Source organism: Episyrphus balteatus, chromosome 3, assembly GCF_945859705.1.
Source record: "Episyrphus balteatus chromosome 3, idEpiBalt1.1, whole genome shotgun sequence".
NCBI lineage: Eukaryota > Metazoa > Arthropoda > Insecta > Diptera > Syrphidae > Episyrphus > Episyrphus balteatus.
This window is the reverse complement of record NC_079136.1, coordinates 98,539,718-98,560,957: the sequence shown is the minus strand read 5'-3', so window position 1 is coordinate 98,560,957 and position 21,240 is coordinate 98,539,718. Positions and strand designations below refer to the sequence as shown.

The window sequence follows — 21,240 nt, the reverse complement described above, 5'->3', positions numbered from 1 at the left end:
GTCAGATAGTCAGACTATTTTAAAAACTATTGCTTGCTCGGTAATTTAACAAAATAGGAATTTTATCGACATCATAATGGTCTTCCGTAGAACATTATGATTAAGAAAAGCATTCCAATTTCTGATAAATTTATTTAAAAAAAAAATAAAAAAAATTAAGTACAAATTACCACTTGTTATTGTTGGCAGTGCTGAATATTTTTCTTCAATTTTAAGATGCTTTTTAGAAAATTGCCCCTTCCGCCGAACAGAGGAAATACTTTCAGTTTTTTTTTTCATATTTTATGTTCATAAAGAAGAAAAATATTTAAAAATTTGCGGCAACCCTATGAACTATTCAATTTTCAAATAAAACTACCTAGATTTGTGCCAATTGTTTATATTCAAATTCGATAAGAATACATGGCAGCCCTAACATTTGGTTCCGGAATATATTGCATATTATAAAATTTAAATGGGGCGCTCGATAAGGAAATGTTGACGTATGACAGGGTCTTTTACATATTATTATTGTCATATAGGGCAAATATGGTACGGACAAAAATGGGTTCCAAAAGTGACATTCAAATGTGATTGAGAAATTTGTATAAAATATGTATTTGGCGATGATTTTGAGCTCTAAAAATGGCAGCACTATTCCAATGTCCCTCTTTGAAACATTTTTTGGCCAGATTTGTCTATCTTTTAAAACACGAAACCCTATGTTAAAAACCCTTATTACATAGTAAAATTCTTAAAAATATGTTTGTTTAAAAATTACTTCAAAAAATTATTAAAAAACTAGCTGACCCGGCGGACTTCGTTACGCCTCTTTTGGTATTTACTTCCGATTTTGGAGTGTGTCAATCTTTTCCAAAAAAAAAATCGGGTCACAACATCAAAATAAAGATCTTTATAAATAAAAGAATTTGTTTTTTGAGTTCTATTGATCGTATTATCGGGATTGATGTTTGTAGGCTTAAAGTTTCTGTATTTAGATTATGAAATATTACAAATTTAGACTATTCATATGAGTTGGAAAACTAACTTTTTTGAACCCCTTGAAAACAATATAAAGCCAGGACTTGAAAAAATCGTTCAAAAAAAAAATTGGAGTGGACCACGCTAACCATTTATTGTATGAAAATAGATGTTGGCCGATTCTTAGACTTACCCGATGAAACCACAAAATTTCATAAAAATCGTTCCAAAAATAAATAAAAATTTTTTTTGGTTGGACCACCCTAACTATTTAGTGGTATAAAAATAAAAATTATTACAAAAAAATATAGAAATTTTTTTGTTTGTACCACCCTAACCATTTTATCATATGAAAATTCATGTTGGTCGAATGGCCGATTCTCAGACTTCCCGACATACACAAAATATTTCGAAAAGATCGTTCCAAGAAGATATAAAAATTTTTTGATGGACCACCCTAACAATTTAGAGGTATGAAAAATAGATGTTGGCCGATTCTCAGATATAACCGATATGTGTACAAAATTTCATTAAAATCATTCCATCCGTTTCGGAGGAGTTTGGTAACAAATACTGCGACATGAGATTTTTATATATTAGATAAATTGGAAAGATCTACGAAACATTAATTTTCATTTGGAATAAATGCTTAAATGGAGTAAAAATAAATCAAAAAATCAAAAATTCAAAATCTAGTACCAAAATCTGTGTAATGCTAAAAAAGGTCTTTAATGAACTATGCCATCATTCTTAGGTTTTTTTGAGAGCTGAATGACGCTTTTCAGAATTCATAGTAAATACTCAAGTAAGAAATTTTTTCATGTGAACACTTGCTCTTGCATTTGGTCACTAAAACTTCTCGTTACGTGAAGAAAACTAAAGTGTTTCATTAATTTTAGCGTATGAATACCAACAGAGGAAATTCTAGAGTAAATATTTGAGTAGACACCCAGAAAATACTTTTCAGGGCTGTACTTGAGGAAAAGCCTTACTTGAATGACTATGACTACTATGAATTCCATCCTTACTATACTCAGATACACTTGCTTGTAATTGTTCTGAATTCACATTTTGAGACTTCGTCCGATAGATACATTGTGAGCTTTTCATATCGTCCAACGGATTAGAATGCAAAACCTGCTAACTGCCCATAAAAATGATTTTTAAAATTGATTAAAAATACAAAAAGCTTTCTTTCTTATAAATTCTTTTAAATTGGAGTCTAAAGAATATAATTATTTATATTGTTTTGGATTTATTCAATAGTTTAGAAATATTTGTTTTTTAACATTATTGTTAGAAGTGTAAAAATGGAGTTACCAGGTTTGCTTTTAAATTCGACAAATTTTTTTTTTAATATCCGTTTCGATAACAAGTAAAATACTCATTCAAAATCACATAGTTTTCGAGTTAAAATTGTTTTTTACCTACATTATGTATTTTGCGTTGATTTTAAAATGCAATGGCGATTCCAATGCCACTTTTGGAAAAAATGTTTTGGCCATATTGGCCTTACCTATAAATATAAAAATGTGGTACCGTTTTAAGTAATATAATTTTTTACTGATAGAGTTAAAAATTCCTAGAATGTACTTAAATGGTTATCAAACTATATGAATAAATATTCCCGGCGGACAAAAACTTTGGAGAAAAACAATATTCTTGTAAGACCATTTGTACACTGACATTAAATCACTTTCGTAAAATCTTTGGACTCGGTGAATAATATTTTTTAACTTCTATCTTTGGATAAACACAATTTGCTTCTGCAAGATCGCAATAAAAATGTACAATCTTCATATTGTTGCCTATTTGTCAAAACGTTTGTATTCCTTTTATAATAACTCTTGGTGCATCTATCATTTTGATCAATTTGTCATGGTAACTCTAGATATGTTTATTTTATTTTAAACATGTAACTATTTCTTCATTTTCAAAAATATCGTCTTGCATTCACCATCACACTATCAAACACCACAACAAAACACCAACACACCTATTTAAACATTATACCACCAAAAATTTATAAAGTAAATATACTGAATGTGAAAACAAAAAAAGAATATGGAATTCAGTACTGCAGCTAAGCAAAATATAATTATAAATAAAATACTATTTATCAATGCAAGCTATTTACACACTACGTTATGCATATCACATGTAATTAAATCAACCATACATCAATTTATATGTATACCACACACTTATATATATATAAATCGACACACATGATTAATATATATCAAACATAATGTCAACAACCATAAAAAACAAAACAAAACAAAAATTGTGTATAATTTCCTTAATTTTAATTTAATGATTTATTATTGTAAATATTTATGAATAACATTTAAGAAACCTCGCTGCCTCTCAGTAAATATTAAAAAAAAATAATTATATATACATGAGAAAAACTTAAGAAAAAAAAATCTTAAAAATAAATATTTATATTAATTAAAAAAATTAAAAAAAAAAAAAACTTTATATACATAATAAAATAATATTAATTTGTATAGAGATTAGATACGTTTTTTTTAAGGATTTTTTTTTTATTTAGAAAGAAAACGAAAGAAAATTAATTTAAAAAATGTATACAAAAACCCTCATCCGCTTGATTATATATATAAACCACTCACACACACTCTTAAATATAAAGTTAAATGCTTTATCTTATAATTGTTATGTAAAAATGAAAAAAAAAAAAAAAACAAAAATAAATTCAAAAAAACAATCGTCAAAATAGTCATTATTAGAGTATTTATGTATATCCTTGAAACAAAAAAAAAGCAAGAAAACAATTATAATTAAAAACTACAGAAACGAAAACTAACAGTATGATACCATTTAAGTTAATAAATTAATAAAAAAAAAAAAAAACTACAATAAACCGAAAAGATTTTCTTTCATTTTTTTGCATTACAAATAAAACTTTTTTATTTCTCTATGCACAACAAAACAAAACGCAGTTAAAAACTAAAAAAAAATTAGATAACAATTTTGGTTGTTATGAGAATTTTTTTTATTTTTTATATATTTTTGGTTTGGTTGAAGGATATTTTAAGAAGGTATAAGAGATTCCTAACAGCATGATGGAAAAGATCACGAAGAGTATAATTAATATTAATGTTTATATTACAGTTAACCAACAGAGTTTTCATAGTTAAACTACTTTTCACAATAATTGTCAAACGTCAAAATCAATCTAACATTTCATTGTCAGTGCCACATAAATACATTTTTCAGCCTGATTATATCTATTGAAAGTGAGTGAAGAATACAAGAAAAAGCGTTAGTCAGCAGACAGTTTTTTTAAAAGCTCCTTTGTTGATTAATTTTGCAATTTTTTGTTTAACACGCAACAAGGGCCGACTCTTCCATATGTGCAAACGCATAGGGCGCATAGGCTCCAGAGTGCTTTCTGAACTCCCAAAAAACGTCGAAAAGGATTTATTTATAAAAAAAACTTCAAAGGAGGTATCTTTGTATTGCATCGTTGTTTATTATTTCGCAAATGTTATTACTAACGGGATATAGCAGTTGGTGTTATCAGATACCTCGTTAAAAAGCATTGCAAAATCTTCCAGGAAGATTTAAATCAACTTAAAAAGTATTCGATAAAGTTAAGCTTGCACAGGGTGTTTCTTTTTGTTTCGGGCTAGTAGTATACAAGACCCTACGAAGAAGAGGCCACCCAGATCCAATCCTAGTGAAATAATTGATAAATAGTAAATGAGTATACATAAATACATGTACATATGTATAACCTGGCTGGAAATTGAACATAATGGACTGATTTAAATAAAAATATATTTTTTAAATATTTGTAGTTTAGTGCACTTGCCAATGCACAACGACCACCTAGCCTCTATTTTTTCTCAATAATTCTGAAAGTCCAAGAATTAGAATTTATTTTTTGTGAAAGTAACTTTGTTGGAGGAGGTTTATTTGATTTAAATTTTTTATTTAAAATTTTGCATGATTTATTTGTTTTAACGCATGATTTTCTATTTTTATTAATTTTTTTTTTTCAGTGCATGACATTTAATTTTTCAGTAGATTGATCAAACGACCTTACTTTTATAAGAAAGTTAATTATTTTGGCTGAATTTGGATTGATTGATTTTTTTTTCTTAAGAAAAAAAAAAATAAAATTTAAGTATAAAATTCAAAATTTTAATTGAAACACAAAAAAGTTATAACGTAAAAGTAATTCCAAGTTGATCAACATCTTTTCCCTTTGACATTTTTTTTCTTTTTAGCTTAAACATTGGCCTCTGGGAGATATTTCTTCTTCTATGGATATCAAAATGGTTCCTCTAATTTGAATGTGTTCAATAAATTTACTTTATGAACTCTATTCAAATTCTGGTTGTGACAAAAAAAAAAAACTTGGACAATCAGTTAAACCTACAGAGCTACTCTAATGGTACCTTTCAATTTTACCAAAACACACATACACTATACTAAGATGCCTATATACAAATAAAAACCTACACATACACAACACACACACTGCTTTTAAACTGCTTTGTACACATACATATATTTTATTTATATTAAATTAAGTTCTAAATTAAACTTATAAAAATTCATCTTAATTATTATTGTAATAAATTCCCTCTTATTCTTTTTTTTTTTTTTGTTTTTAATTTTAAACTGCATGTAAAATCTTTGATCATATTATTATTCTCTTAGCATAGTTACTTTTAATATAAATATTTTTATCTAAATTAGTATTTAATTTATTATTAGATAGGGCTATTTAATTTTCACTTTAATTTAAAAATTAAAAAAAAACGCAAAAATAAAGGAATAAAAAAACTTTTAAGACTGAAAATTTGTCTATGTTTTCATTTTGCTATTCTTTACTACCTACTCAATTTCAATTAAAAACAAAACTTTCTCTCTGTATCTACTCAATAACATTATTATATTCTCTATTGTAAGTTCTACATTTTTAGCAATACTTTAAAAAACAAGACATAAAATTCGAAAAAAGTTTGCATCATGCTGTTAGAAATGTATAGAAAATTTTACAAAAACAGCTTCTGTCAAAAAATTTGTAGAAAACCAAAGGGAAGACGTTTTTTGAAGATATTTTTTCAGAAAAACTAATGGAAGTAAGTTATTAATTTTGCCAATGAATTATTATTTAGCAGTTTTCACAGGTAAGTATTTTTTATGTAAATAATTAAAAAAGGTAAAATAAAAATCAAATATAATTTAATACCTATAAGATAACATTTTAAATCAAGTTTGCAGTCAGAAAATTGTTAGTGTACCTAAGTTCTTACCGAATTCAGATTTGTTGAAGTAGTGTGAAAAAGTGGAAAGGTTTCCATATTCCAGGGTTGTAAAAATATCAATTGAATAAAAAATGCGTTTGAAATAAAAAAAAAAAAAATTATTGCAAATAAAAAAAAAAAAAAATGAATTCAAAAAATATTTATTGCAACTGAGAAAAATTTGCATTAAAAAACAATTTTCATTGCAACTGAAAAATATTTGAATTAATAAAATACTTATTGAAAATAAAATAAGAACATTTGTATTCAAACCAAATGTTATTACAACTGAAAAATATTTGCATTGAAATTAAAATTTTTATTGCAAATGAAAATATGTATTTTGCATTAAAAAAAATTTTATTTGCAATGAATTTTTTTTTTGGTGCAAAATATTTTTATTTGCAATAAAAATTTTATTTCGAATGCAAATATTTTTCAAGGGAAACCGACGAAGTTACGAATACCAGAGTTACGGGCGACAGAGTTACGAGCGTCAAAGTTAAGCGAAACCGAAGTTACGAAAAACTAGAGTTACGAATTCTAAAGCTATGTTAAGCTATGACATGTGATTTTTGGGTTGGCAACAATTGCGAGGAACGATATGGAATTATGGAAATACAAACAAGAGATTAACAATTTTCTCATTGGTCAGAACTAAATGAGTAAAGCGAAAATGGGTGTTATTTAATCTTGTAAAATTTTGATTGGATAGGTCATCCTTATTGCAACTGTCAGGTATTAATTGATGATTAATACTGAAATTCGTTGTCTTTTAAAACTTAATTATTAAATTTTAATATTCATCAACTATAGTTGACAATAGCAATTGGGGTGACAATCTTCTAACGAACCAAAAAAAAATATACAATTCTGATAGCTGGGCAGGTATACATAAACACCGGCGGATACAGGGGGGGGGGGCACGGGGGCACGTGCCCCCCCCCAGAACTGGTTCATACTTAAAGCACATCAAATTATAAGAGTTGTTAAACTATATGAATAATAACAGAAAGAACTTGGGTGAAACTCTTGTCTATTTCTGGCTGAAAATGCGAATTTTATTGTTTGTTGCATCCCTTTCCCATGAAAAGCTCCACCTCACAAATAAATAAACGACTATTTGTTGAAGGGTAAACACGAATGTTTTTTCGATTAAAAAAAAAGTGAATTTTCTAAGTGTTTTTTTTTTAACTTCAAAGTGATTTTGGTGAAAAATTTTGATATGGACATCGACAATCAAGGTATGAATGGTATTCTAAAAAAAAATTATATATATATGCAACTCTATTTTTTCATACGGAGGAATTGAAGTTCACACTTAAAAAATTTGCACTTTTTTCGTTGTTTTTTTTTAACATTAGTGTTTTTAAAATACCGCAACACTTCACAACATTGCCTATATATTATTGAACTGCTGGATATGTAGAACAAACTTGCATTTCAGAAGTTTGCAAAATATTGCACCCCGAAAATAAAGACCCCTTGAAAAAAAAAACTCCTCAAAAGCGACCCTTACTTATAGAATTTTTATAAACATTATGTTATTGAGAAAATTTCTCCAGGGATACCTTTAAGGCCCCAACCCATAGGATCCGTTGCGTCCGTTCCGTCAATCCATCCGTTGAAGTTGAAGGATGGGACAGAAAGGGGTGACCCATAGAATACGTCGTATGACGAATTGCTTTTTGACAGCTCACTTCAAATTCCAAGGTGTGTTCTATATTTTATCGCTGAATGTGCACTAAGGAAGTTCTGATGCAAGAAATTTTTAACTATTATTGTTGTTCTTTTTTTTAATAAAATAAAAACGACTAGATTTCTTGTAGGTACTTGCTTTTCAGTTAAAAACAATTTTTTATAACAAATTATGAGTTGTAGGTATGACTTTGGCATAGTAAAATTGAACTCAACAACAGAATGTGAGCATTTAATTGATATAATTTATTAGATATATCATTAAATGTTACTTTTATTACATTTTCTACACAAATATACAATTAAAGTTCACAATTCATAAAATCGGAGAAGAACACAGTTCTTAGTTCTGAAAATCCCCGGTGTGCACTCAGAAACAGAAAATCGAACTGATCTATTGTTGACAACCAATGTCAAAGGATACGACGGATGAAAAAGTAGAAAGTTGGGCTACTTCTTCCGTCGAATCCGTCCGTCTCCGTCCGATCCGTCGCTTATGGGTCGCTTCCCATAAAAACGTGTGTATTTTATCGAGCTGTCAGTCAAAAACTTCGACGCAACGGACGCAACGGATTCTATGGGTCGGGCCCTTTAAAAATATGTAAAAAAAATAGTGTCCCAAATTTCAAAAGAATAGGCGCATTAGTTTTGAAGTTATGAGGGGCACCGGCTTTGAAAACATTAGTTGTGGGGAGAACGATTTAAAGTTTTGAACTCTGGACTAAAACGTTCGTAAGCGAAGTATTAAAATATCCATAACTTGGTCAATTTGGCTCCAATAGACCTACAATTTGAACACAATATTCTTGAGATATAAAAAAATTTTAGGTAATGCAAATAAAAAAAAAAAAAAACAAAACTGGGTTTCCCGGGGAAAAAGTATTTTTTAGTTTTTTTTTTGTTATTCTTTTAGAACTTTAATATTTATTAGAATGAAGATTTAAGTATTTGACTTAAAACTACTAGGTCATCAAATAATGGTATAAATATGTCCATGATATTGCAAAATTTTATACAAAATCAATTAAAAAACGTAAACATTTTTTTTCTAAATTTTATCTACTCAATTTCTCAAGAACTATTTAATGAAACAAATTAAGTCTTTAATATAGCACAGGATTGTACATGATGCATTTTATGATTTTTTATATTTTTTTTTCTCCCGGCTAATCAGGAGGTAAGTAGGTAAGCACTTAAGTGGCTTTTACTGTAACAAGAAAATGAAAATTTTTCCTTCCGAATAACTTTTTTGTCATTTGGTACCTATTTGATGTGGAAAATGTGCCAAAATATTTTTGGCCAGGTTTTAGACCAAAATTCCGCACTGTGCGTCGTTAAAATTCGCTGCTTGTCAGTCAGTCGTCATTTTATTTCTAACTGTTATTTTTGATTTTTGTTGCCAATCCGTCCCTTGTGCCCCCCCCAGAAAAAAATCCTGGATCCGCCCCTGTACATAAATATGACACAAAAGACCTGCCCATATGGCAAATATATAGGTATATTAGAATTCTTTTTATTAGGTGGGGTTTTTGTTTGATTTTTAACTTATTATGTGTCAAATAAATAAACAAGGAATGGGGTTGTTTTTTGCATAAAAAGATTAAACCACACCCATTTTCATTAAAATCTATTAAAATAACCAATGAGAATCGATATTCTCTTATTTATGTTTCCATAATTCCATAATTCCATATCGTTCCTCGCAATTGTTGCCAACCCAAAAATCACATGTCAAAGCTTAACATAACTTTAGAATTCGTAACTCTAGTTCTTCGTAACTTCGGTTTCGCGTAACTTTGACGGCCGTAACTCTGTCGCGCGTAACTCTGTTATTCGTAACTCCGTTACCATTTCATTTTCCAATTATAATATTTGGCATTCCTCTTATAATAATATCCAAAATAAAATACAAGTTTGCCTTAATTTAGTTTTATTTAGTTAAAATTCAGTTAAACAATTTATCAATTTTGTTACTTTGTTAATAAATTTTTAACGTTATTTATTAAATAATTGAAAAAAAAATAAAATAATAAACAAATAACAGTTTCTTTTGTAAATATCAACAAATCAATTCGATAAATACTGAAATCATAATATTTAAATGAAAAATATTTGTATGGTTTCACGTAAATCTATCAACAAATAAAATTTATAGTTATAATTAAATTAAATAAACAAACACTATATTTTTTTTATTGAAGCAAATTGCGTTCGACCGAATCTGTATACTGTTTCATTTGTTGCGTAAATTGGTGGTTCATTGACTCGATGCCATACGTAATATGGATCCACGGTTTTAATAGCTTAATTCTTAATGTTAATTCCCGGAACAAGTTTGGTGTTCCAAAACTATTTCAGTAACACCTTTTGCTAATTATAATCACACCAACCTTGTGCTGCTGGTGAAATCGCCATTGGTGGTCGTCAGTTGAGATTTACTACCGGAAATTTTTTTTCTACTTAATCTGATTCCCATGATCTTTTCAACGTGTGAGGTGTTTATTGGGCATTTTTGTATATCAATTTCGGTTAATATGTATTTTGTATTCGCGATTGAATCCTTAAACTGTTTGGCGATGACTTTTATTTCTATATTCGATAACGCCTCTTTTGTTATGATTTAGGTTTCATTTGGAAATTTTGATGAAGGCATATTTTTTTTTTTTTTTAATTTTTTTTTTTTTTTAAGTGGATCCACCTACAAACATGCCAAGGTAAGAGATAAATAGTATTTCATCCAACTGTCCAGCTGTTCATCCATCCAGCGGATGATGATTGTTTTTTTCTGAGTCAAACTTCTTCAGCGAAAAACTTAATAAAATAACTGAGAAGAGGACGATTTCCAAGGACTTAATAAACATCCTCAACGTTTTGCAAGGATACAACAGGAAACACGGTTATGCAGTATAGATGGGATATTAGCGAAACGATGGATAGGATACCTTCATGCTAATGATTGTCTAAGAAGAGAACAAGAACTTTTTGTTGCGCCAAGAATTCATCTTGAATCTCCAACTTACTTATCCAATTATAACTTCAAAAAGTTCCTTTTTGTCAAAAAAATTCAATAGATTATTCAATATACATATTTTAGTGAAACAATTTATCCGATCGCAATCAACTACCAAGCAGAATTCAATTTACAATACAAATATCAGCAGAATTTTTCAAAAATGTTAAAGTTCAAATCAATATTAATCCCAAAGATACTTTCGCATTGCTTCTGCTACATAAAAAGACTAAACAAGCGCCCGAACCGGCCGGCATCTCTTCGTAAATATTCAAAAAAAAGCTTTACTAGGTATAAATACTTAATAAAATATTTAGACTTTGGAGCTGTTTATATTAAAAATGACGTAGCGCTATATCACGTGAATCGCTAACAATTCCAGCGTCACAGCAACATCGCTTTACGCTGATATTCAAATGACGTGTTCACAAAAAAGAAACAGAACTTTTGAATTTTCCACCACAACTCGTATGAAAGTGGATCAGTTCCCCCGACCTACCTGCAACAAGTCACGTAGGCCTTGAGATTGCGCTGCAAATAATTTGATGTTGAACTCATGACGTCGTAGCTTTTTAAGCTTTTTCAGCAGATAATGAAATAGACAGCAGACCAGATCATTCACGTGAATGAATGAATAAATTTGACTTGTGTAAGCAAAAATCAGCTGTGAGCTATTGCCGTAGAGAATTTGAAACTGGTTCCGGTATGGTTTAAGTTTATCATGAAAGAAATCAATTAAATTTGAGAATGGATTTGAAACAGGTGCAAAAGAGGGGCGTTTTTTTTTAATATGTAGGTATACCAATGCCTACAAACTCAGTGATTCGGTGAGAAATAATAATTCTTAAACTTTTGAGCTGCCAGGCATGTTATGGCAGCAGTGCGTTGTCAGTTTTTAGGCTTTCTATTTTGCCAGGTGGTAGGTAATTAAAGTTAGACTTTAGGTCTTTTGGACTTTGTCCGAAAGCATTTATGTTAATTTCATACATATTTTGAAGTACAGGGTGCCTTGTATAAAACGGGATAAGGTTTAGATAATTTTCAATGCAAGACGTTGTAAAAAAAAAGAAAAAAATCCAATATCAATAGTTACATATACAAATTAGATTATGGAATTATGATGATAGAGCGATTTTTTTCAAACTCGGTAATTTAGGGTTTAAAGTAAAATTCATTTTTTTTTAATTTGTAAGAATGGAAGAGACTTACAATTTACTGTCAAATATGAAGCAGAGACTAATTTCTTCATGGCAATGATACTCTTGGAGGCTTTGTTTATTCTTCGGACGAGACAATACCCATGAAAAAAGTGTCTTGGTGGTGGAAACTGGGTTTGAACCCAGATCCTCTGGCGTGATACATTTTGTTATACATTCACCACACTTACCATTGAACCACGTGCATCTACAATTGTTTTTGTGCCGTTGTAATTTAGAACCTCCTTTTAAAATTAAAAAAAAACAATAATATTTTTGGAACCGTTATATCAACGGTACCTTTCATAGAAACGTTTTCTGTATTTTTGACTTTTTCGCAAAAACCTTTCAAAGGAACTGTTTTATCATAGAAAATGTTAAAGTTCCAATTTATTGACTCTCCATTAAATTTTAAATAGGTACTTAAAAAAGGAATTTCAAAATTAAAAACAAAATTCATTTATTCGGTCTCTTTTAAGCATTTTTTAAAATTTGACATCATTAAGGCCCAATTTATTGACTCTCCATTAAACTTAAATCGCCATTAAAAAAGGGAATTTTAAAATTAAATACCAATTTCGTTTAATTCAGTCTCTTTTAAGGATTTTTTTGAAGTTTGGCATCATTAACTAATTGAGCATTCAATTTAAAAGTAGTTTTAGTTAAAACACCAAATTCGACCTTTTAAGAGGGATTTTTAGAGCTAATGGAGGTTTTAAACAGAATTTCTATTTATTCACTCTCCATTAGTGTCAAATATCATTTCATTTATTTTTTTTATTTGAATTATTATTTTATTTGAAAAATGTCAAATGAGCTAAAGAATTATTAAAATAACATCACAATTATGAAAAAAAGTCCAGACTAGAATTTTTTTTAGGTATACACACATGCATTTGTACCATAAAAAAGAACAAAATTCAAAGAAATTAATGCATTTCTTGTCTACTTCGCACAGATAATACTAGATCTACTAGATTATATTCTCCACTTCAAAACTAATCATTTTTGAGATGCTGCATAATACATACATAACATACATAACATTGCAATTGAAGCCATGAGAAGAAGAGATATAAAGCTTACTTCTAAACCAATGACACGAGATGAATGCCGATAACACTTAAATTTAAGTTGTTATTTGACACCGATGGAAAAAATTAAAAATTTCACTTAACTCCTTCTTCTTCTCATGGTTTCAATTGTAGGTTGTAGCATTCTTTGGTTAACACTGGTATATCGTTAATCTCTTGCATTTTCTGGCGTTTTCAGCTGCAAAATACTTACGGGTCATAGTTTTTTGGTTTTTCTTCCAATTCAAATCTATTTGATTTGACAAAATTGTAGCTTTTGACAGATTAATTTTCAAACAAAATAAAAAATCCCTAGGATATTTTTAGCTGAGTTTTAAATTTAAAGTTTCCATTAAAAGTAAGGACTTTAACTAAAGAAGAGTGAATTAAATGAATTTTTAATGATGTATACTTAAAGGCGACAATAGTTTAACGAGGCCGTTAACTAAAGCGATAAATTTCAAAATTTAATGGAGGCTCAATAAATTGGCCCTAACTGATTGAGCATTAAATTTAAAAGTCCTTTTAGTTAAAATGCCAAATTCGACCTTTTAAGAGGGATTTTTAGAGCAAATGGCTGATTTAAACAGGATTTCTATTTATTCACTCTCCGTTAGCGTCAAATGCCATTTCATTTAATATCTTATATATAAAAATGAGTTCGTTAAGTGTGTGTGGCCGATAAACTCGCGTTTGGCTGGTCCGATTTTGGTAATTTTTGTTTTGTTTGAAAGGTATTAATATGTAGATGGTTTGTATCAAAAAAAAAATAATACCTTTTCTCCCATCTTCACATAGCTGTCAATTTGTACGAGTGAAGAAACACTCTAGCTTATTAAAAATTTTAACTAATCTTAATTTGTAAAAAAAAAATATATTAAGACAGGCTTTCAAAATAATAATTATTATTATTGTTTATAGTCTTAAAAAAGTCAAAGAATTCATACTTTCTGATACAAAATAACTTTTGGAGCTTTTCCCTTTTTGTAGGAAAAGCTCCAAAAGTCGTTTCCTATGGAATTCACGCGCAGGTAAATAGGACAAAAAAAATTTAAGACATTTCGACAGCATGCACCAAAAAATTTTATTTTTACTTGCGATATAGGTACTATACATATGTATATCAAGTTTTGCATTCGTACAAAAAAAAGTTGAGATAACATTTTTCCCCCTGACATTAAGATGATAGAGAATGCCAAAAAAGTGGGTCCCGGAAGTCCGTCTGTCTGTAAACGAAGCTACAGCCTAAACGGATGAACCGATTTATGTCACACTTGGTGTTATTTGGCGACTCTCCAGAGGGGTTTTGGGAATTAATTTTTTTGGGCCAAAAAAACGGTACTTGTCATATACCGATTTTAGTAAAATTGAAATATCTCCAAAACGGCTCCAACGATTTTGTCAAAAAAATTCAAATAAAAGTTTTACAAAAAGGTCTATCTTTCAATAAAAAAATTTTATTTTGAAAATCATTATCAACGGTACCTGCCATAGAACCGTTTATTTTTAAATCCAATTTTTGCAAAGTTTAGGTGGCTGATGTTCCGAAGCATAATAATGGGCGCTACTTCTTTCCGCTCTAAATGGTGTTGAGGCAGTCCTGGTATAACCAATGAATTCAAAAACTCCGTTTGGTAATTTGATACATTGCATTCATTTTTGTGATAGGGTCAACCGATTTGTAGGCAAAAAATTGTGCATTTATTTCATTTGATTTCAGAAACATTTTTATTTGTACCAGCCATTATTGCACGTTCACTCAGCCAAGCATGATTTTTGTAATTTGTTTTAATACTTGGAAATACACTTATAAATTGCTTTGAAGTGTAATTCGGCCATCAGAATCAAGTGCCATTATTCCATTAAAAATGTCCAATAACTGCTTAAATTACAATAAATTTGTTAATGTTCATTACAATAAACCAGTTTTTTTTCGGTTTTAATTTATTTTCAAACAGGTTATATTTTTTTTTTTTTTTTAAATGTGCACTCAGCAAAGCGGGTGGGGATTAGCTAGTATTTATTAATAGTCCAGTAATTTTAGGTTTTATCTGCGGAAAAATTCCTACTGGGCTCGATTTTGGTATAGACCTTCGTTACGGCGTTGTTATGAAGATGTGAAAAATCGACATTGATATCGTGTCCGCGTTAAGAGTTATAGGGGTCAAAAGGTCACAAAAACTGGTTTTTCACGATTTTCAGCAAAACGGTAAGTCTTATCAAAAAATTTTCAATGCAAGAATTGTAGACCAGATTATTATATATAAAAAGTGTCATGACACTTTTTTTCCTAAGACCCACCGTTTCTTAGGTATAACGATTCAAAAAGTTGAAGTTTAGTTGTAATCGTCATAATCCTATTCCTGAAAAAAAAACTCCTAACTGAAAAGTTCCTGAAATTTCATTATTTTTTTAGCTTGAATTTCGTTCCTCAACTGTTAAGAATATGGGGAAACCAAAAAAAAAAAATGGAAATTTTCGCCATTTTTCCGATTGGGGCCCTTCTCCCGAAACCATTTCCCTGGGAATTTTTGTTTAGAATATGTCTAAAAATATACAGGGTGTGCAATAGAGAATGGACAACCCTAAAACGGCTTATAGCTACACTTATGATTGTTCTAAAAACAGATAGAAAAAAGTTCTATCGCAACCAGTTCATAAAATATGGACTTTTTTTCGTTCAGTGTATTTTAAATTTTATCATCTTATGTTTTCGTTCACTACAACCACGAATGAATGAATTTTATTTATTTCTTTTTTTTATAATTTTCTACAATAATTGGATGAGTACATAAACACTTTAAAAATTTCATAGCTATTGCACATTTTCGTAAAAAAAATTTTGAAATCTGTTTTTTGATGCAAAATGTAAAAAAAGTATTTTATGAAAAATTTTAAACACCTGTGGTATAAAATAAATCTATAGAAACCTAGGTGGCCAACTTTCTTAAAAATATTCTGGTATAAGGAGAATATTTTTAAGAAAGTTGGCCACCTAGGTTTCTATAGATTTATTTAATACCACAGGTGTTTAAAATTTTTCATAAAATACTTTTTTTACATTTTGCATCAAAAAACAGATTTCAAAATTTTTTTTACGAAAATGTGCAATAGCTATGAAATTTTTAAAGTGTTTATGTACTCATCCAATTATTGTAGAAAATTATAAAAAAAAGAAATAAATAAAATTCATTCATTCGTGGTTGTAGTGAACGAAAACATAAGATGATAAAATTTAAAATACACTGAACGAAAAAAAGTCCATATTTTATGAACTGGTTGCGATAGAACTTTTTTCTATCTGTTTTTAGGACAATCATAAGTGTAGCTATAAGCCGTTTTAGGGTTGTCCATTCTCTATTGCACACCCTGTATATTTTTAGACATATTCTAAACAAAAATTCCCAGGGAAATGGTTTCGGGAGAAGGGCCCCAATCGGAAAAATGGCGAAAATTTCCATTTTTTTTTTGGTTTCCCCATATTCTTAACAGTTGAGGAACGAAATTCAAGCTAAAAAAATAATGAAATTTCAGGAACTTTTCAGTTAGGAGTTTTTTTTTCAGGAATAGGATTATGACGATTACAACTAAACTTCAACTTTTTGAATCGTTATACCTAAGAAACGGTGGGTCTTAGCAAAAAAAGTGTCATGACACTTTTTATATATAATAATCTGGTCTACAATTCTTGCATTGAAAATTTTTTGATAAGACTTACCGTTTTGCTGAAAATCGTGAAAAACCAGTTTTTGTGACCTTTTGACCCCTATAACTCTTAACGCGGACACGATATCAATGTCGATTTTTCACATCTTCATAACAACGCCGTAACGAAGGTCTATACCAAAATCGAGCCCAGTAGGAATTTTTCCGCAGATTGGGTTAAAAAATGTCTAAAATTACTGGGCTATAATTATTATTTAATTTGAACAGACTAGAATATTTTTGTTGCCTTAACAGAAATTTTTGATATCTATGGTTTTTTTGGATGCAAAATACTTACGGGCCATAGTTTTTATGTTTTTATATGTATATAGTTTATCCATAAAAACTTCAAATTTAAATATATTATATTATTTGACAAAGTCGTAGTTTTTGACAGTTTTATTTTTCAAAAAATCCCTAGGTTATTTTTAATGGAGTTTTAAATTTAAAGTTTCCACTAAAAGTAAAGACTTTAACTAAAGCAGAGTTAATTAAATGAATTTTTAATGATGTATACTTAAAGGCGTCAATAGTTTAACAACGCTGTTAACTAAAACGGAAAATTTCAAAATTTAATGGAGGCTCAATAAATTGGCCCCAAGTAGCCTAAAAAATTAAAACTTGTTCTTGAAAATTCAATTTTAAAAAATCAAAATTAAAAAAATCCAAACTCCATGTATACTTATCGTATGTTATAGTAGATCACCCTATGCCTAGGTAATAGTTAGTGGTTAACTCATAGGGAAAGGCCTAATGTTCTCATTTATACCTTTTGTTAGGCTTGTCAACGAAAAACTATTTTAATTTTTATAATAATTGGAGCTTATCTTGATAAATGATAACAATATAAAACATTTTTTTTGTTTTTAGTTTTACTTTTTAAAATATGATAATTGTCATTTGATTTGTCGATATTTGTAGAGTAAAAATGTAAATGTGGTGCACGGTTTTTTTTTTTTAATTAATGAAACGCCTTATTTCGGCTTCTTAAAGTTGCTCTTGTCAAATTCAATCAGGCATGAGATCAATTTAAGATCTTTCTATTGGAAAACTAATTAATTATTTTGGGAACGAAGACCGTATTATGTTGCGCCCCTATATTTTTACATGATGCAGGTTTTCATTTAAAGAGAAATATTCCTTGAAGTATGCAGCGTGGTCAAACTTCTGACTCGTGTCTTTTAAAACTTGCAACAAATTTGCATATTGTGGATATCAAGTTATTTAGTTACACCTGCGTATCACAACAAAATTATTTCTTTAGAGCTAAATTCATAAAAAAAACAACAAACAAATGTTATAGATTTAGAACATCAGCCAATAAGTATATAAACGAAATATTTAACAAACAAAACCGCGCTCTATTTCGTACAATGTTTAAGGAACAGCTGTTATTTTAACCCCAAATATACTTCCTTTTTGAAATACTTTTCTGGCAAATACTCAAAACATATTTTCGCAACGTTCGAATAATAATAAAAAACAAGCTAAGTACCTACCTATAAGAAACGAAAATGTGTTATTGTTTCAAAATTACGATGACAAGTTTCACTCAAATGTCTGCAAATTAGATTTCATGGTATGACAATCTATTTTTAAATTTTTACAATGTTGCAAAAATGAGAATTTTCAATATACATTTTAAAAAGACGCACCCTCATTTTAAAATTTTGAAATTATCAATGAAGAGTTCACTAAAACAAAAATAAACAAAACAAAAAATTTCAGAAAGGAAAACTTTTCACACGACCGTGGATTATGGTTTGATTGAATTTATGTTCAAAAATTGTCTGTGTTTTCGCACATAAAATTAAATTAATATTATAATAAAAATTAATTGATATTATGGTTATGAAATTGAATTTAGTCCAGTCAAATCAGACCAAAATTCAGGGATGTATTTAAGGGGAATCGTTTAAGGTGATTTGTGGTTGTATATGCTTGTTTATACTATGGATTAACGCTTATAAAGTAGCAACAAAATACTGTAAAGTGACTGTCAATTATCACAAATTACCATCTATCAAGTTTCTTATAGATCTGGTTGCTTAACTATTATAATCGAAATATAGGTATGTATTTTGTTTCCTTCTGAAGCATATATCTTCGCTATTGGGTCTCGAAACAAGTTTTGGTTTACAGATATGAGTTCACAAATGTCCCCATGATTATGAAAGTGGACTAAATCACTTTTTGCATTATGTTTAAAGAAAAACTTACATAATAATTTTCTTATAACGATTTAATTATATTTCTTTTATGAAATTACTAGAGGAGCAATAAAGAAGTTTATTTACAGTAAAACCTGTTTAATTGGACCACCCTTGGGACCGAAGAAAAGTGGTCCGATGTGGAGGTGGTCTACTTATAGAGGTTCCTTTTTAATCGGACCGGTCCATTTAGAAAAAATTTTCTCTCATTCATACCTCTAACCCAGGTAAAAATGACAACAAATATAGGTACCAACAAATTTCAAAAGGCTTAATAACTTTAACATTCTTTTTCAAATCAATTTCACAAAACAATCAACTTCAAAAACTCTATTGCACTGTCAAATTGTTTCCTTTGCCAAGAAACGAAAAATAAAATTAAACATTTTGAGGAATCCCCAAACAACAAATGTAACTTTGCAAAATTGGCCAAGAAAAAAAAAATGGGATGCATATGTACATGAACATTGAACACACATGTTTCATATTTTTGACTTTTGGTCCAATTAAATAGGTAAAACAATTAGCAAAGAATGTTATAAAGCTGGTCCATGGTCCGATTAGCAGTTGTCCCAATTAAAGAGGGAAATTTGTATGAAAAATAGCAGGGAAAGCATTAAGTGCGGTCCGAATAGGAGGTGGTCCGATTATAGAGTGTCCCAATTAGCAGGTTTTACCTAGAATTTCGCTTTCAAATAAACTTTACCCTTTAAATAATAATTATTATTTTTAGGCTAGATTTGATGCCATTTTTAGGAGTGACTTAGTCCACTTTCATAATTAAGGGCACAAATTACAATGGGAAAAAGCTGGCATTTTAAAAAAAATTCCTGAAAATCCTTCGAGTGAGACATAAAAACAAAGGTATTTTTAAGCTTATAACTGAAAACAAAAAGTTTATTGGAGGTCCGTTTTCCTAAATTATTTATCGTTCTTGTTTAAGGGTCCAAAATTTTTTAATTTATAAAAAAAATTTTGTACTGGGGTAAGTACTGAGTAACCACGGAACTCTTTACATTTTAAAAGCCAAATATTGAAAAAATCTGAAAATTTCACGGTTTTTCGCGGACAGAGTTAGTACTGGTTTATGAAAGCCGAAAACTTCAAAAATAAAGAAAAAGAACTATTTTGAAGAAGTCAATTTCCGGCATTTTTAAACAAAACAAAAATGATGCATCTTTTTAAAGGATTTAACTTTTAATTTACTTCATTGGATACAAAGTTTGAAGGTAAAAAATAAAGTCCTTAATTTATTTTTTTCATTGATTTAAGGTTAGAATTTTAGTCCATATTATTTTTAAAATATTTTAACTTATTTTGATAGAAAGTTTAATTTTCTCTCTGGTTTTCAAACTAAATAAAAAACTAAACTGAAAACCGACAAGTGCTGCCGTTTTCTCAGAAACGCACTAATGAATTTAGTAACATCTTTGGCTTGAGCATACTTTTATGGCAAGGAATCATAAATCAGTTATAAAAACTCTTCAGCAAATTTGTTCTATTTTTGTTTCGGGGTCTATTAAATAAACTTGTAAAAAAATTACAGAATAAGGATCTCAAAAATCAAAACACCCTGTTAAATTTTTTCTCACAGCAATTGCAAATTGAAATTAATTTCTATTTTCACTTAATATTCATACATAGTTACAATAACAAATTGTATTCGTCATGATATTTTTTGCAATGACGAAAGCTTTTATATTTTGCATTAAAATTGTCAGTGTGCTCTTGATTTGAGTCACGTAGACCCCATGGCTAAAAACAGTTCTAAGGCGGTGTTCATTTATCCCTTATGCAATTCCTCGTGCATATTTAATCTAAGCGTGTAATCTATTGACTGATGACGAATATTATAATCTAATATATTGTAAGTTTTGCATGTGCAGCAATTCAGATGATTTGTTTACACATTGTTACAAGGGAAATGCCTTACAAAATGTTTGGCAAAAAGTTTTTAGGAAATTATTTTACTAAAAATAATCGAATTATATAGGACAGATCAAAAATGTTTGTTGTTATTAAGTAAATTTTTAGCTTCGATTTTTTAATGTATAAACAAGTAAAAATTTAACACGGATTTCAAGAACTCTTATTATGATTATG

General features: G+C 29.0%; 1 protein-coding gene and 1 long non-coding RNA gene across 8 annotated transcripts in view; one reads left to right on the top strand and one right to left on the bottom strand.

Annotated features, from left to right (window-relative positions):
- Positions 1 to 5,585, top strand: part of LOC129916933 (probable serine/threonine-protein kinase DDB_G0282963) — a 140,738-nt gene extending 135,153 nt beyond the window's left edge. For all 7 annotated transcript variants that reach the window (XM_055997181.1, XM_055997185.1, XM_055997183.1 and 4 more), the window contains one exon: positions 5,220 to 5,585. In XM_055997181.1, the coding sequence (XP_055853156.1) occupies positions 5,220 to 5,280 (61 nt within the window). In that variant the 3' untranslated portion in view covers positions 5,281 to 5,585. The remainder of the gene's footprint in view (positions 1 to 5,219) is intronic.
- LOC129916955 (uncharacterized) overlaps positions 1 to 21,240 on the bottom strand; it is a 90,615-nt gene that overhangs the window by 65,769 nt on the left and 3,606 nt on the right. The gene's annotated exons all lie outside the window — the stretch shown is intronic.